Source organism: Chamaea fasciata, unplaced genomic scaffold (assembly GCF_029207755.1).
Source record: "Chamaea fasciata isolate MVZ Bird 193981 ecotype frontalis unplaced genomic scaffold, bChaFas1.0.hap1 SCAF_16, whole genome shotgun sequence".
Classification (NCBI taxonomy): Eukaryota; Metazoa; Chordata; class Aves; order Passeriformes; family Sylviidae; genus Chamaea; species Chamaea fasciata.
Window position 1 is genome coordinate 15078014 of NW_027094101.1, and position 17669 is coordinate 15095682.

The following is a 17669-nucleotide window of genomic DNA, read 5'->3' on the forward strand; positions in this document are numbered from 1 at the left end:
TAGGAAGGTACTCCTGTCCCGAGGGAAGGATGGGCTTTCCCAACAAATCCTGAACAAATGCTGCCCACCATTCTTGCAGCCTCAAATCCAACAGTCCTTCCTTCCCTGGAACATTGGCTCTGCTTACAAATCCCTGTGCCTTGCTGCAATTCTCCTCTGGAAGGCTAAGAGCAAGCACGGGAGGTAAACCATGTTTAGTCCATCCCTGAGATCAGCAGGAGATGGAGCAGCTGCTCCCAGGGATGCCTGGCTCACCTTGGGCAAGCTCAGCAGCTTCAGCTCTGCCTTCCATGCTCCACTGGAGAGGCCCTGGCACAGGGATGAGCTCTGTCCTCCCTGCCCTGTGTGCTCTGCACATGCCAGGGACACTCAGGTGGCCTCCACGGACAGCAAGTCCTGGGGATGGGGACAGAGCAACCCAGCACCAGCAGTGACCCACCAATGGCCTGACTTATCTGGGGGATTTTATCACTCCCGGATTTGAATGTGGGATGCCAAGGAGGCTTTGTGTCAGTGTTGTCATCCAGGGAGACAAGTGGTTCTGAAAGAACAGCCAGGCTGGGAGCCTGGGCCAGGCAGTGCCTCTCTCTGGGTGCCTGATGGATGCCCTGGATATGGCTGTGTCCAGAGCTGACAGCAAAGCCACATGGAGCTAATCCTGATTAGCCATGGCTCGAAGAGTAAGGGTTCTGCCCTTGAACTTGGAGAGGGAAGTGGTGGTGGCTGATCCAGCAAACCCATTTGCTATCTCTTGCTGCTTCCCAGCTGCTGGCCTTAGCAGAGCAGATGGATGCCTGGATTAGGAGGATTATGCAGCACCTCTGCTGCTCCTCACTGCCTTCTCCAGGCACCTGGGACAGAAGGGTGAGGGGAGAAGTGCTGCAGGGATTCCAGAGGAGCTGTGTTACTCGGCAAAACAGCTTTCCGTGGCATTAACCAGATCCTGAGCAGGCGAAAGGAATTGCTCCCTGGGCAAATCTTGTGACTGGCATGAGAAGGAATTTTTTCACCTGGGCTGATGGTTTGAGGGTGGGCAGGGGCAGGCACCACCCTTCTGGAGTCTGGTTGGGTTCTTCAGGAGCAGGTAGCACCTTCTACAGTTCTTTTCCTGTGTCAGGCTTGTGTGAGAGAGATGGGGCCACCGAGAGATGTTTAAAGCATTATTTATTGCCTCAGTCTCATGAAGGACTGAGAATGTCTTCACTGCAGAAGCCAGAGGTCAGGTGTGCATGGTCAGTGGTCGTCAGTGGTCACAAGACAAGTTACAAGGTCTCTCAAAGGTTAATTAGCCAATAAACTACTGCCACAAAGAATGTTTTTACTATCACACCAATCCCTAATTAATTTGTATCCCATGTCTTGCTACAGTGCAGACCTTTTTAACCAATCTATAATGACACACAAACTTCTAATACTACACCTTAAAACTTATTACCTTTATAACTACTTCTATGTCTTAAACTTTAAAATTTTCCACTACTTAGCTTAACATGTTTCTATCTAACTACAAATCCACATTCTTGCTTACGGTCTCTAAAGCTGGAAGCTTTTCCCAAGGTCTCAGGTTGAACCCTGTATTCATTTTTGTGTTTGAGCCCGCATGCACAAGATTTTGAGAATTTTCTGTGCCTAGAATTCCCACATTTTCCCAGGGAGTATCATGGTTCCTTACAGGCAAGTGTTAATCGTAATGGAAAAGGTGGGGTTCCCTCCAGGGATGGAGGAGCAGGGCTTGTGCTCTGGACCTTTTCAGGTGTGCAGCAGTGCTGGCAATGCTCAGCCAGGTGTTGGTAGCTGGATCCTCCAGCTCGTGACAGCTTTTCACCAGCATGGCAGCTGCTGCCTCTGCCTCTCTCTGCCTCTGTGGCTGCCTCACAATACATGTGGCGCCTTCTACCAAAAAAAAACCCTGCCTGCCCAGCTGAGGGGAAAAGGGTTCAAAGCTTTTTGCAGTCTTGGGGAGGGAAAAAATCTCAGAGTGGTGCTTTTCCGCACCACTTTTAATCTGTTCATTGCCGTGGGGGTCAGGAATTCATTCAGTTTTGCTTAATCCAAGTAGACAAGAACCAGGCAGATTTTAATTCGTTTTTCTCACAGCTCACCATAACTCCAAGACTCCACAAAACTCTGTGACTGGAAATTTCCAAAGTGCTATTTTTGCAGTCCTTTGTCCCTGGATGAAACATCTTCTTTTAAGCCATGCAGAAGCCCAGTTTCAGAAGGATTTGCCCCAGTATCCAATCTTTCCAAGAGAGACCTAGTTCAGCCTTCCAGAGCTGGTTTTACTAAATCCTGGACTTGGATTTTTGCCCTGCTGCACACACTTTATATTTCATGCAACGAGAGATCTGAATTTTGCTTTGCAGACACCTCTACCCAAATGCCTCTCCATTAATATCTATTTTTGATTTTTCAGCACCTGCTTCAGCTTCTAATTACAAAGCAGCTTCAGGCACCAAACCTAAAGTAGCCCTGGATCCCCATATCCGGCTCAAGGATGGAAAACTGGAACTGGTAAGTGGCAGGGCCCCTCTCCCCAAAGCAAGGTCCCCTCCTTGTGCACTATGCAGGAAATAATCCATCTTCAGGTTTGCCAGAGATTGAGTCCAGCCTCTGAAGGTAAAGAGGGTGAAACATCCTGACTGTGTCCAAAGGGGCATTTAAACATCTCTTGGCGCATCTTGGTTATTTCTTGGTGCTCCATGAAGCTCCAGGAGTCTTTTCCTGGCAGCTGCAGCTCCCTTGGACATCTTAGCTAAGGTTGTGCCCTCCAAACTTCTGGTGCTGCTGTCACTGCTAAGGTGACCTCAGGCAGCCTGGTGTGGCAGAGGGGAGGCTGAGGTTGGAGATACCCCATCGAGGAGCCATCCAGAACCTCCGATTCTTCCATCATTTTATGGGGAACACATTCCATGGGCACGGAGCGGAGGTGCCCATCTGCTCACCGAGACCCTGGGGAGGGGCAGGGTGCCTTGGGGGGCCGTGTCCCAGTCTGGCACTTCGGGTTCTCCGGCGTTTGCGGGAGGGACGCGGGGACAGAGCCCTCCGTGCGGGGCCCGGTGTGACGAACATCTGCTGCCACCCGACGGCAGCGCAGCGGAGCCGCTCTCCAGAGCCGCGTCATTCTCCTCCAGCGGCATCCGGGATGGCGTTGACACTGCCAGCTCTGCTCCTCGCGGGGACAAAGCAGCCCCTCTCGGCTGTCAGGAGCCTAAAAGCTGTGTTAGGCGGCGGTGACAGGGTGGGGGGTGACACCGAGTGGCACAAGCTGAGCTGGCTTTGGGGTGGCCAATCCCGCCAACACCCTGAAGTCTGGGAGCCTGCGGCACTGCCTTGCACAGGGGCGGTGGGCAGAGGAGCAGGAGGTGGGACTTGAACGGGACACCAGGTGGATCCCACCCTGCTGGTGCTGGAAAGGTGAGCGAGGATCCCTGCGCTGCCCCTTCCCAGGGGATTTCCGGGAGGTGCTGGGAGCAGGAGCTGTGAGCACAGTCTGGCAGAGGGGAACCTTTCACTCGGTCTCTTTCCCAGAGTCTGCTGAGCTCGACTTCGTCTTTTAAAAGCTTTCGGTAGATGCTGCCTGCAGGGAAGTGGGGCTTGCAAAGGTTTATCTGCTTCTGTGTGCTGCCCTGAGGTTGAACTGATAAATATCAATAGAACTTAGGGCATCGGGAGTAATGAGAGAGCAAAACATGCAGCAGAGGAGCAAAATGTTTGAATGTCTCCTCTCTCCATGAGAAATACTCTGTTAATAGCTTTTATCTTCCTGGTCCCAAGCACAATTTCGGGGCAGTGAGGAGGGGCAGAGCTCTTGCCAGCTGAGTCTTGCTGAAACTCCACTGGCTTTTGATAAAAGTCCTGAAAACTCATTGGAGATGCAAATCTGACTGCAGATAAAATGTGCTTGGAGAGATGTGAACCTGTGTTCAGGAACAGACATTTCTGTACATGTGCAGCAAAGGAGAGACTGGAAATCCAATCCAAGCCTGCTCCTTTGGGAGATGCTGCCTGGAGAAACCCAGCACCAAGTGTCTTCCCAGTGCTTACCTCAAAGAGTTGCTTTTCCAGTATTTTTCTTTTTAAAGGCTCCTTGTTTCTGCTCAAGGTTCTGCAGTATCTTGGTCTGGATGTGACCGAGGAGAAGAAGAGGCAGCTCCGGCAGAGCCTGACCACGGACTCACAGGGGACTGTGGCCTACGGAGGTGAGCAGGAGCTCTGCCCAGGGGGAATCTGGCACTTCTGGGTAGCTTCACTGGCAGCTAAAAAGGGACACAAGTGGCAGGTGAGACACCTGCCTGGGTAGTGAGGGAGCCTATAAACAGGGAAAGTCACAAACACCAAAGAAGGCATTCTGTAGAATCACGGAATCCTGGAATGGTGTGGGTTGGAAGGGACCTCAAAATTCATCTCGTTCCGCCAGACACCTTCCACTATCCCAGGCTGCTCCAAGCCCTGTCCAAGAGGACACTTCGAGGGATGGATCAGTCACAGCTTCACTGTGAAACCTGTGCCAGAGCCTCACTGCCCTCACTAGGAAGAATTTCTTCCTAACATCTCATCTAAACCTACTCTCTGTCAGTTTAAAACCATTCCCATTGTCCTATCATAGGTAAAATCAGACTAAAAGAAAGCTGGTGCAAGGGCTTACTTTCCTTAAAATTCCCGCTTTCCTAGCAGGAATTGGCCAGAGGAGATACAGAAAATAAAAGCCAATTCTGCTTTTTGTGGCCTTCCAGATCCTGGCCGGCCCACAGGGTCTGCTCCCCAGCAGGCTTTCAGCAAAAATCCAAAACCATCAGCAATGTCCCAGCAGAGAGAACAGTCACAAGGCATCTGGATCAATGTTTTGTGCAGAGTGAGGGATGGGACAGGGAACCATGGCCCTCTCCTACACGTGGCTGGTGTTGTAGTTTGTGGCAACAGAAATAAGGGTATTTAGCAAATGAGACTCTGGCTCCTGCTGCAGCCCAGGGACCCAGCACCATCCAGGACAGGCTTCAAGGTGGGACCATGTGAACCTCATGAAGTTCAACAAGGCCAAGTGTATGTTCTGCACCTGGCTCAGGCCAATTGCAAGCACAAATCCGTACTGGGTAGAGAAGGGATAAAGAACAGTCCTGGGGAAGGATTTGGGGTGTTGGAGGATGAGAGCTGGACATGCCCTGGCTGTGAGCACCCAGAACCCCTCCTGTGCTGGGCTGAGCCCTGGTGTGGGCAGCAGGAGGGGGGGATTCTGGCCCTCTGCCCCCTCAGGTGAGACCCCACCTGCAGAGCTGCCTTCAGCTTGGAGGAGACCTCAGAGCCCCTTCCAGGGCCTAAAGGGGATCCAGGAGAGCTGCACAGGGACTTGGGACAAGGGATGGAGGGACAGGACACAGGGAATGGCTTCCCACTTGTCAGACTTTAAGAATTCTCAAAAAGTCCATTTCCCACACCCACTGCCGGAGGGCAGGGATGGATGGGATATTGGGAAGGAATTGTTCCCTGGGAGCGTGGGGAGGCCCTGGCACAGGGTGCCCAGAGAAGCTGTGGCTGCCCCTGTATCCCTGTAAGTGTCCCAGGCTAGGTTGGATGGGCTATGGAGCCACCTGGGCAGGGAGGTGTCCTTACCCATGGCAGGGGATGAAGTGAGATCATCTTTATGGTCCCTTTGTGCCCAAACCATTCCATGTTTCTGTGATCCTGTGACTGGAAGCTCTGGGACCCTGGTGCCACCTCCCCAATGGTTCCCCCCTGTCCCACTCAGCCTCTTCTGCTGTGCTTTCCTTCATGTCTGAAAGCAAAATGAATGTGGATTTTCAGATTTGTCAATTTAACACTTTTTCTAAGTGCTGAACTCACTGAGTTGTGTTTTTGTTTAAATCAGCAACATGAGAAATGGCAGCAGGTGCCTTTTGTCAGGGAAATGCGGGTTTAGCTTAAAATTTTAAAACTTTCAGAACCATAGTCATGAAAACTCCCCTGTGAAAATATCTGGGGTTTTCTAAAAATGTAGGGTTCTCCAGTTGGATAGGAAGCAGAAGTCTGATAAAGACTGTCAACCACTCATTTACGCTTGTTGGGATTGCAGAGGAACCCAGGATTATTAGAGAAACCTGTCTGGCATCTCGAAACCCTGCTCAGCACCAGTGGATGGCCCCAAAATCAGTGGCATTTTCTCCTAACACAGAGCAATTTTCTCTTTTAGCCTGGTAAAAACTGTTTGTTTCTCACAGATGTTCTCCAAGCACTCAGGGATGTGATGCAGGAGGAGCTGGACGAGGCTGGTCTGGCTTCGGGCTCCGTGCTCTTCACTCAGCACGAAGTGGCCAATTTGCTGGACACATCGGCTTTTCACTCCCCGGTCAGTCACCCCAAAGCTCATCTACACTGAATCCATGGATCTTCTGCATGAAATCCATGGAATTCTGAGATGGGAAAAGCTAAATTACCATTTTCTGCTTGTGCTAGAGTTAGAAAGACAAGAAGTATTCATTAATCATTTTTTAATAGGAAATTCTATAAAAGACCGCAAACTTCTCATTTTTAATAAGGAAATAACAGTAACTATGGGGTAATATGAGGAAGCAGCCTGGCAGTTATGCAGAAGGAAAAATAGCCATAATTAATCAGTTCTAAGTAATTTCGTTTGGTTCATGAAGTGAAATTTCACTCTAGATCAGCTATTTCAGCAATGATGGGGGATCAGAGAGTGAAATTCTGTGGGGCAAAATGAACCATCCTGGAGCTGAATTATTTAACGTGCCTTTTGATCTACTGCATAAAACTGCTGCCTCCTTTTTGAAGCAATTTTGATTCAATGTGTGATGAGTCTGTCCCTCTCCTTGCAGACCTTTGACTCTCTCAACTGCAATGGCAACGAGGACCTGGAGCAGCTGCAGCTGGAGATGAGGGATCTGCGGCACGAAGTCCGCAGGCTGAAGGTGGAACCTCCCCTCAGAGCAGATTTCTTGGCTGGGGTGTTTCTGCTGTAGCTCTCCATGGGGGTAATGGGGTGGCCTGTCCCTCTGGAGAAGTCACCAGTTTGCATTCTGTGCATTCCCCGTCACACAGGAGCCTCTCACCCTCCACTCTCCTTAATTGCCTCTTTCTCGCTCTCAACCTCAAAGGAAAACTTATTTGTACTCAAAGCATGCAGTCCCTTCTCAGCAGGGACTTAATATATTTAAAAAGCAGGTCTCATTAAGAATTCCAGTGTGTGATTAACAGAAGCAGCACCTGTGCTCTCACCCTCACCTGGCTGTCAGCACCTCGGCTGTGTCCGGGTGGAACTCTGCAGGTCACAGCCTTGAAAGCTCTCCCTGTGGGGGTAAAAGTGCACAGAACTTCTGTAAAATAATATTCTGGTGGGTAGGGACATTCTAGAAAATGTCCTGTCATTTGTTGCTTCTAATCTGGTGAAAATATTTCCCACAGTCTCTCCTGAGAGAAGTGGAGAGCAGCAAGAAGTTGATGGAGGATGAGCTTCAGAGGCTGAACCAAGTTAGTGAAGGGATTTCTGGGGTGCTTGGGGTGGATTTGGGGGTTGGCAGCTGAGGGGGACGTGGTGTGTTCATCAGGAGCTCTGGGTGCTTGCAGAAGGCGCTGGGGTTCCTGTCAGAGAACCGGACCCTGCACAGCAAACTGCAGATGGCCGAGGTGGTGCAGAGACAGGCTCACAGCGCAGAGCAGGACTACGAGGAAGTGATCCACCTGCTGGAGGCTGAAATTGCAGAACTGAAGATGCAGCTGGCAGGAAAAAAAGCAAAGCACGTCTCTGAAGTAGAGGTAACGCAATCCCTCAGTCTGGGGGAAAACCCACAACCCTTCAGACTCTTCTTCTGTGGGTTCATAGAGGTTTGGTTTGGGCCTGAAGGGACCATAAGGCCCATCTCCTTCCAACCCCCTGCCATGGGCAGGGACACCTTCGACTATCCCAGTTTATTCCAAGCTCTGTCCATCCTGGCCTTGGACACTTCCAGGGATCCAAGGGCAGCCACAACTAAGGTTACCTCCTTCCATTTACACAGGAGAAAATGAAATAGCACATAGATCATTTGCTGTGTGGGACCGCAAGGCCAGCACACTCTCTGGATCTGTGTTAAAATTTGCATAACTTCCACTGCCCCTTCCCAAAGGACACTGCTTTTGCTTGTAGCAAATGTCATAATTTGTAGTTTCCAAAAGCCAAGGCTGGAGCACCAGCACCACCTTTCTCCTCCTCCTGTGTCCCTGCCTCAGGAGGACATCCTGGAGCTGAAGAGGCAGCTGTCCCTGGCCGATGGCCAGCTAAGAAAATCCGAAGTCTCACGGAAGCGCCTGGAGATCTGCAATAGGAAACTGCTCCTGTTTGTGCAGGTGAGGTGTGGAACTGTCCCAGTCCTGCAGCACCACCACGGCCTCTTTCCTTCAGGGTGCTTTTGCAAGTCCAATCAACTTCCTGCTCCATAAGCAAGAGGGGCTTTTTTTCCTGTCTCAACCAAAAAAGTCACTGTCTGTTGGTTTGGAGGAAGCAGGGAATGAACTCAGATCTCCTCATATCCCTGGGAGCGATGCAAACTCTGTGGTGCAGGTTTTGCTGGTGGCTCTGCTCTTCCTGGCTCCCTGTGCTGAGGCTGCTCCAGCAGCTCTGCTGTCAAAATCAGCCACGCTCACCTTCCCTTGCTGTAGCTGAGGGTTGCTTCTCTATAAATAAGCCGGAGAGTGTCTTTACTCTTCCAGTGCTTTTTCCCCCCCAGATTTCGCTCAAAATCTCACAGTTTAGTCTTTCAGTTGGCCGGTTTTCCACTTCATTCCCTATATCGGGAACACCAGTATGTGTGGCCAGCACAGGAAGCATTAGTGTATCTGCTATGGCTACTGGCAACCTGTCCCAAGAACTCTTGAAATCAAGCAGAAACAGTGGAGCAAAAGGAAATGTAGATGCTGTGTCCTCTGCTCCAGAGAAGGAAGAATTAGACACTTCCCGAGCTTCAGCACTATGTGCTAGAGCCTGTGCAGTTTGGGGCCAGACTTTGGAAATATATCTCACTTGACCCCAGGGTCAAACATCACAGGATTTTGAGCAGTGGAGCAAAATATCTTTTTTTTTCTCCACCCCTCAGTAGTGTTGGAGAAGTGCATGGTAATGAGAGCTTACACGTGCAGGTCCAACCCAGAAGCCAGGGGTTGCTGGCAGCAATGATCACTGAAATACAGCCTGCAAAATTATTCCTTGGAAGAGGATTTTGGTGTTGCATTTCATGTATTTTAGCAGTGGTATTAAAATGCAGAATTCAGATGTGTCTACAGATTCATGAATGCTGCCTGAGCTGCAAAAGGCCTTGAGATATTCGCTTCAAGGGCAATGAATAAGCAGAAGCTGATTACTGTCATATTAAATCTGATCATCAGGAAAAACCCATGGGGTTTGTTCTCAGGAATTATTCATTCCTACAAGTTTGAAACCCCTTTTTTTTTTTTTTTTTCCTTCATGACAGAACATTCACAAGGTCCTGAGCACACACAGTCATTTACCAGATGAGAAAAGGTAGGAGATGGCTTCTGGGAATGGTGAACAGCAACGGGAAATGTCCTTTTTTGACCTTACTCAGGGGAAGGTGCTTCACACGTAACCTTCCCAGAGTTTCTAAACATACTTTCACTTTGGAAGTGAAACCTTGGGAGAAAGATGATCTGGAGGCTGCTGGTGGGTTGGTGCTGGGGGATTTTTGGCCTCTGTTCAGGCTTTTTTTGGGAGCGAGTACCTGAAACTGTGCTCGGGTTAAATTGCCCTTGTCAGCAGAGACCCCAGGCAGGCTGTTTCAGAGCAGCAGAATCTTGACCCACCTGCTTTTCCAAATGTAAACCAGATTTTGGCTCCAGGACCACATCCTTTTTTATCAGCAGTTAGAGTAGATAGAGTGTAAGCAAGGAGCTCTCAAGACTCTCAGCTGGATGAATGGCTGCAGAAATAGTGCTCAGGCTTCTGGATTCCCCTCCAACCTGAGCCTATCTCCTATCACTTGGGCATAAATGCATCAAAACTCTGTGTGTTTTGAACTGATTAAATCATTGAAAAGTCACTGTCCCATCAATAATGACCAGACCCTTTAAAAGCCAGGTTTTAAGAGGGATAGAAATCAGTTTTTAAGTTTCCAAGTTGGTTATTTCTAATATAATGAGGGGTAAATAAATGCTTTTGACAAATTTTAAAGAATACTTTGCTGTTTGTCTGGAACAAAGCAATGCAAGTGTGTCTAACAGACACTTGAATGCAGAGGGATGGAGATGCAAGCCCCCAAACACACAATTTATGTAGCACATGCTGAGAGGCTGGCCAGGATTGTCAATGACCATTCTCTGACAGAAGTATTGATGGCACTTTCCGTATTTATAAGCGTCAACCATGAAACAGAAGAGGATAAAACAGACGCAGTCTCAGACACATCTCTTCCATCTTCAGATCTTGTTGACCTTTTGCTATCAGAAGCTAAAGAACTATTAGCGCCATTCCTCTCCAACAAGGACGGTAAGCACTAAATTAACCGGAGAGAGCTGAACCCCAGCAATCTCAGGGATCTCTGTCAGTGTTATTGACAGTTTCCAGCCCCTTCCATATTTTTCCATCCCAGTTAAACCTCCCTGATTCTCTCATGCTCACTGAGATGTAACTGCCCTCCTTATATCCATATGATTCATCTTTGAATCTGCAATGCAGACTCGCAGGGTATGGAGTCAAAGACTACTGCCCAGGGCCAGAGGAACGGCATTTATCCAGGGGAAAAAAACCACCCTAACAGCCAGGAGGATGGTTTCACACAATCATTGAAATGCTGGTTGAAAGGGACTGCTGGAGATCAGATCTTCTGCTCCAAATCGGGCCATCCCAGTAGAGTGGATCTGCAGTGGGTTTAGCCAGCCAGGATCCACAGCCTTCCTGGATGGTGTTCCCTCACTGCTCTGTGACAAAGATCTTCCCAGCACCCAGCCTGAGCTCCCCCAGGGGCAGCCTGTGCCCACTGCCCCCAGTTACACTGGCTGCACTGCCAAGAACAGCTCAGCTCCAGCACCCTTTAATTGCCCCTGACGTAGCAGTGGGAGCTGTGAAGTTGTCTCTCGGCCTCCTCTTTGCCAGGCTAAACAAGCCCAGCTCCCTCAGCCTTCTCAGCCACTCCCTGCAGGCCTGGGGCTTCCCGTGCTGGACCCTGTCCAGTTTCCCTACAGCTTTAAACCCAAGATCCAAACCTTCCTTATGCCATCCAGGTACAACTACAGCAATGCTGATCGGAAGGGAACAGTCACCTCCCCGTTTCCTTGGAGTAAAAACCAGCCGTGCTCCCTTTTCCTCACATTTGCGAGAAAATCAGGGAACAGGCATCCAGCTCCATGGGAGTCTGGATTAACTTTCCCAGTCTGGGACTCTGGTCCACCAGCCATAAACATTTCTTGGCTGCAATTATTTGACCTTGCTTGTCTCTTCCCACACAAAATGAGTGTTTGACCTCCTCAGTGTCACGTCCAGGTGAATGCACAGCCCCAAACAGGTGCCCAGTCCTTGCTTTGTAATGCTATTCACTAGCTCAGCGTGGCCATGGCCCAGCACTGGCTTTGTCTCAAAGCACAAGACACAAAGGAAATAATTGCAGCCTTTCAGGAACACCTCTGGTTTACGAGAGCTGTCAGCATTTTCTGAGCTCCTGCTCCATTTAAATGTGCATTATCATAATGCAGCAGCATTGGGCATGTTCTCTGCGTTAACACTTGGCTCTGTGCTTCCATCTGCAGCTCTGCCATGGGACAAGGACCAGTGCCTGCCTGCTGAAGGAATCCCAAATTACAAGGAGTAGGTGTCAAAACTGCTGCAGTCTGTAATTTGGACAACACAGATACTAAAAATTCCTGTTTGCTTTGTTGGGGTTTTTTAACCGAAACTGTTGCTTGACAATTTTGATCAGACAGTCTCGGAGAGGCCTCCAGATGGCCATGACAGAGAAATACTGTGAAATTCCTAGACAGAAAGAGACTTCCTGCCCGGCATGGTGTGAATTCCTGGATTTCTCTTTTGCTTTATAAAATGCTGGTTTTCCTTCAGGCCAGATGGGAATTTGTGGTTCTGTGGCTTGTCTAGCTGGCATTTTTATAGTGTGCTCTGTGTAAGGGAAAAAGCATCACTGAATATGTTATCTTTTATGCTCTGATATTGAGATGCCATGAAGCACCAGACAGGGAGAGCAGCATGACATGGCTTTGTTTGGACCTTAAACTGTTAAATTTCCCTGAAATCTCTTAAATAGCTTATATTTAACAGAGCCATTTCCTAAAGTTATCTGAAAGGGCACTTTGAGACCTAAATATCTCCTACTGCTTTCTTAGCTTAACTCAACCTGAAGATCTGCCAGCACAGATCCTTTGTTTAGGTACAAAGTACCCATTCGCAAATGATAATTTCAAGGTTATGAAAAACATTTTCAGACAAAACAGGCGGCCTGCACAGTCTAACCAGGCAAGATCTGTGGCCTCCTCCTCTTTCCTAAGTAACGAGTGCTGTCTTCACATTATCCTCTGTGTCCTTCTCCCAAACTACCTAAGGCATGTTTCTCCTTTTCAGCCACCTTCATCAGAAGACCACGTGGCCCCCTCCTGCAGGCCAGACCAAGAGTGACCAATCACAGCCACCAAGCCCAACGGAACTGCCTAAGAAGCTGACATAAATATCCCATGGCTTGGTGGTGCTCTGGACCACAGCCATGCATCCCATGGGATACGGGAATGACACCCCCCAGGCACCTCAGCTTCCAGACCAAGCAGACTGAGAACAAGCTTTCTGACACAAGACTAATTCTACAGGACTTTTTCAGCAATCTCCCCCTGCGTGTCTACCTCCGAGTTACCATACATGGCTCTTTGCTCACGGTTTCGCAGCTTTATAGGAAAAATATTCTCAAGAGGCTACCGAGGCCTGGATTTCAGTGGCAGCCTTTTAGAGCTTGTATTCTGGGTAGCATGAATGTACCCGAGGGACTCAGGGGTCTCTAACAGATCCCTTTTGGTATTTCAGATGAAAAACCAAAGTCTATTTAGTGACTGTAATCAAAGCAGCTTAATCTGTAGTGTCCTAGCTGTCTTGGGGTAGGTACTTCTCTTTTTATTCTTTTTGTATAGCTCATCCCAACTGCAATGCTTGAAGAGGGAAGCAGCACCTCAGGCAGTTGTTGGCCAGAGTGCAGGACGGCCAGCAGGGTGCTCGGGTCACAGCGTGGCCACTGAGCCCTCCCTGGAACGCGGGGCGGGACATAGTGGGCATAGTGAACATAGCTCAGCGAAGGTCCCTGGTGTCACTGGGAAATGAGATCCACATGATGCAAGACTGAGACAGCAATGAATGGGGATCAGATCTGAGATGGGCAGAGGTCTGGAAAATAAAATGGAAACACTCCCCACAAGGAGTTTGCTCTCTGGGTTCTGATTGCAGCTGCTGCGTTCAGTGTCTCACAGACAAAGACACAGCCTGAGACCATTCTTCCTCCCTCTTATTTTGGCAGCTCCTGGGGAGATGCATTGAGAAGTTGCAGGGAAATGGGTTACAATCTGGCTTTTACAAATAATTTGTTAAGATTACTTCAAATCTTCTTTGTGGGGGTTTCAAAGCATGTGGATCCTTTATTGTCTAAATTAAAGGCTTAGGAAAAGTGATGACCCTCACCAGTATCTCCTGCAGTCAAGGTATCACTGCACTGCTAAACCAGCAACCATGTGGTGGACTATATCACATAAATAACCAGTCTGAAATTTTGGGTAAGGTTAATTTCGTAGCTTGAAGTAAATTAAATCTTGGGAATGCATACCTCAGAATATAAATTAAAGGACTTATTTTAAAAGGAGACATAATCCTTTGGACTGTTTAAAAGGAATATTCCCAGGAAGGAGAAAATAGTCATCTTGGGATACCATGTGTTTAATAGCTCATTCCCCAATGCTCTCTGCTGTGATGAAATGATAGCAAATCCTGTTACCTGTGGGTTTGGCCCTAGAGCTTTGTTCTCATCTCCTGTGTTATACAGACAGGTAAGAGGTACACACAGCAAAATCCAGTCTCACCAGTCTGGTGCATCCTGACTCTGGATAAACACCTCCAGTTCCCCTGAGGTTACCCAGCAGATCCCAATCTGCTCCTGGCAGGGTTTCTCCAAAAGCATTTGGCTAGAGGTGGCATCCCAGGGAGACGTCTCCAGCCACTGCTTGTCACACTTGTCAGGGAACAGCACAAACAGGATTTTGGGAAGGAGCAGATCTTTTTGGGAAGGACCCACAGATGGGCTGTGCTGTGTTATTTCATATACCCAATGCCACTTGAGACATCTGGGAGAAAAGGAGGAAGTTATGGGGAAAATACACCTGTTTAGGCTGTACTTAATCATCTAGAAAATCAACATTTTGTTGTGGAAATCAACAGAATTTTCAATACCACCTCTGACAACCATGGAATACTTTTCTCAAAATACGAGTACTGAACTCCTTGAGTGCTGGAAAGGCACACACCAGTAGTGTCCCAGCAGGGACCAGTTACATGGTCTGAAAGAGAAATCCTTGATGCTGCTTCCACAGTCTCTATTACTCCATAGATCTGTATTTTAAGGTCTCAAAAAGGAAGATTTTGTATTAAAGCATCACAGTGGGTGAGGGTTTGGATGAGATAAGCATTGTGCAGTTGGTGCTGGCACCTGGCAAGGGGTGGAAACAAGGGGATGCTGCCCTAAGGCCACTGTATTTGGGGTCTCCTGAGCTGTCTGTTTCCAAAAGAGCTGTGAAATTCTTAACCTTTTAAACAGCCCCAACAGCTCTGTGCTCTCGGTTTACTGGCAGCCCCTCTGGAAAGGAAATCCTCCGTGTTCCCATCAGCCACTGGAGAGCCTCACATCAAACAAGGATCATGCATTGCATGCTTACCAAAGCTTTCGTGTTTCTCAGCTGGTTTCCAACATTTCCTTTGAATTTACCATATTCCTTTTGCCTTTGCTCTGAGCCCAGCAGCCTTCGCTTTCCCTGTTAATCCCGTTGTTCCTAACGCCACCTCTGCAGAGCAGTGCTCAGAGCTAAGCTCTGACAAGAGCTCTGCTCCTGGAGGTGACGCTGATTTTGGTGACCCAGAATAACAAACCTGTGTCAGGCTTTACTCCCAGGCAAGGGGAATCAGGCAGAACTCAGCAAGGCACAGGGTGACATCTCCTCACAGAACTACCGAGAGGCAAAAGGGGAAATGCATAAAAGAACAAACAGCACAGAAAGAGAAGTTATTTAAATAGGATGTTCTTCATTCATACAGGGCCTGTCTAGCATTCTGCAAGAGAGCTGAATTCTGGATTAATTTGCAATACTTTCAGCTTGCTTGTAAGGTTGTGGAGATGTGCTGCTGTCACAATGTGCTGTGTTTGTCTCAGAGAATCTGCCTCGGAGGGTCCCAGAATGACCGCACAGAAATGAGAAGGAGTATTTGTGATAAAAATGAGACCTGAATGGTATCAGATCTTCCTGAGTGGCATTCCAGATCCTGAAGGGATCCTATATGAAAGATGGAGGGGGAGTTTTTACAAGAGCATGTAGTGACAGGACAAAGGAGAATTTGTCACACTGACAGAGTAGGTTTAGATTAGATATCAGGAAAAACTTCCCTGTGAGGGTGGGGAGGCCCTGGCACAGAGAAGCTGTGGCTGCCCCTGGATCCCTGGAAGTGTTCTAGGCCAGGTTGGATGGGACTTGGAGCAGCCTGGGATACTGGAAGGTGTCCCTGCCCATGGCAGGGGGTGGGATGGGATGAGCTTTAAGGTTCCTTCTCACCCAAGCCTTGATTCTGTTTCCATGATTCTGTGACAGGCTGGAATATGACAAATATTTTATGAGCCAAAATGCAGAACCCCCATAATCAGAGCATGCCAACGCACTGCAGGTGATAAATGCATCAAAAAGATGCATTTAAAGAGCATCAGTGGGATCAGCTTTGGGGGTTAAATATCACTGATGGGATGGGTTAATTCTGTATTTCTCTTATGCAAAGCAGAAATTCAGTTCTTAGCTGCTGGTGGGTCAGAGGGTGGGAGACCCCTCTGCCTCACAAAATAAACCAAAGGAAGACTGAAGTATCTATTTTAAAAGCTGCAGAAGCAGGGAAGGCGGGGCAGGGAGCCACCTCGACATTATCTTGGAAGGTGAATGTTGCAGAGCCATTAGCACACCGTCCATCTGCAGTCCCATGGGGAAAGGAACCCAATCTCAGTCTGCTGGTCTCCAGTTTCATCCCTGCCACTGATGTTTGCCATCTCGCTGTGTGACCTTGGGCAGCACATTTCATCTCAGTTTTGCACCAAAAAACAGATGGGAGTGAGAGTGGCACAGGGAAGGCAAAGCCCGAGGGATCCATGTGATGTGGGGGCAACCTCCTGGCACAAGAGGGTCTGCGAATGCTGTGGGGTTGGGTACTGTTGGTCTGTTCTCAGTGAAGAAAGCCTCTATATTTCAACTTTTCTTGGCTGTCAGAACAGCAGATCCAGCTTTCGCTCAGCTCTGGTGAAACAGAGCAAGATGAAGTGCTTAAAAGGTGTCTTTACAGAGGTGTGGAGGCAGCAGAGGTGAGCTCCAGCCCAGAATGGTGCAGTGGAGCAGGCTGGTGTGTCTATCCCAGCGCTGGAGCCTCTTTCTCTCAGTGGCAGTGACACCTGGACTGAAACCCAGGTTTAGAGAGTGGAATACACCTCCACGCTGCTTTAAATGGGGCTCTGAAAGGCAGGTGGACTTTACTGCTGAATTTTTAAAGCAAGCCTTTAATGTTTAAACAGTGCTGATTTTCTAAGGGTTGTTGAACACCTGTGGCAGAGGGCTGGACAGCACCTCCTCAGCATGACACTGCAGAAAGGGCTGGGCTGACAGTGTGAAGCTGCCCTTGCCTTGCCTCGCCTCGCCTCGCCTCGCCTCGCCTCGCCTCGCCTCGCCTCGCCTCGCCTCGCCTCGCCTCGCCTCGCCTCGCCTCGCCTCGCCTCCCCTCGCCTCGCCTCCCCTCCCCTCCCCTCCCCTCCCCTCGCCTCGCCTCGCCTCCCCTCCCCTCGCCTCCCCTCCCCTCGCCTCCCCTCCCCTCCCCTCCCCTCCCCTCCCCTCCCCTCCCCTCCCCTCCCCTCCCCTCCCCTCCCCTCCCCTCCCCTCCCCTCGCCTCCCCTCCCCTCGCCTCCCCTCCCCTCCCCTCCCCTCCCCTCCCCTCCCCTCCCCTCCCCTCCCCTCCCCTCCCCTCCCCTCCCCTCCCCTCCCCTCCCCTCCCCTCCCCTCCCCTCCCCTCCCCTCCCCTCCCCTCCCCTCCCCTCCCCTTCCCTTCCCTTCCCTTCCCTTCCCTTCCCTTCCCTTCCCTTCCCTTCCCTTCCCTTCCCTTCCCTTCCCTTCCCTTCCCTTCCCTTCCCTTCCCTTCCCTTCCCTTCCCTTCCCTTCCCTTCCCTTCCCTTCCCTTCCCTTCCCTTCCCTTCCCTTCCCTTCCGTCTACCCCAGCACCTCCATGACAAACCACTGAATTTTCTGGCCTCACTGACTGCAGCTTTGCCACAAACCTCCTTTGCAACTTCTTTCAGCTGCTTTCATAATAAGGTAAATAGGAATATCAATACCATGAACAATCCCTACAAGCTTTTTCCTGCACATGAAATGCACTTGAATTGCTGTTGAGTTTTTTTTTT

General features: G+C 49.5%; 1 protein-coding gene across 1 annotated transcript in view; it reads left to right on the forward strand.

The window, feature by feature from the left end:
• The window catches only part of LOC136298052 (syntaxin-binding protein 4-like), a 40051-nt gene extending 25203 nt beyond the window's left edge, over positions 1–14848 (forward strand). Inside the window, exons 13-23 of the mRNA XM_066198491.1 lie at positions 2417–2514; positions 4106–4202; positions 6216–6343; positions 6831–6923; positions 7417–7482; positions 7579–7767; positions 8221–8337; positions 9459–9508; positions 10359–10489; positions 11746–11803; positions 12569–14848. Of these exons, the coding sequence (XP_066054588.1) occupies positions 2417–2514; positions 4106–4202; positions 6216–6343; positions 6831–6923; positions 7417–7482; positions 7579–7767; positions 8221–8337; positions 9459–9508; positions 10359–10489; positions 11746–11803; positions 12569–12671 (1130 nt within the window). The 3' untranslated portion in view covers positions 12672–14848. The remainder of the gene's footprint in view (positions 1–2416; positions 2515–4105; positions 4203–6215; positions 6344–6830; positions 6924–7416; positions 7483–7578; positions 7768–8220; positions 8338–9458; positions 9509–10358; positions 10490–11745; positions 11804–12568) is intronic.
• Positions 14849–17669: the final 2821 nt, after the last annotated feature.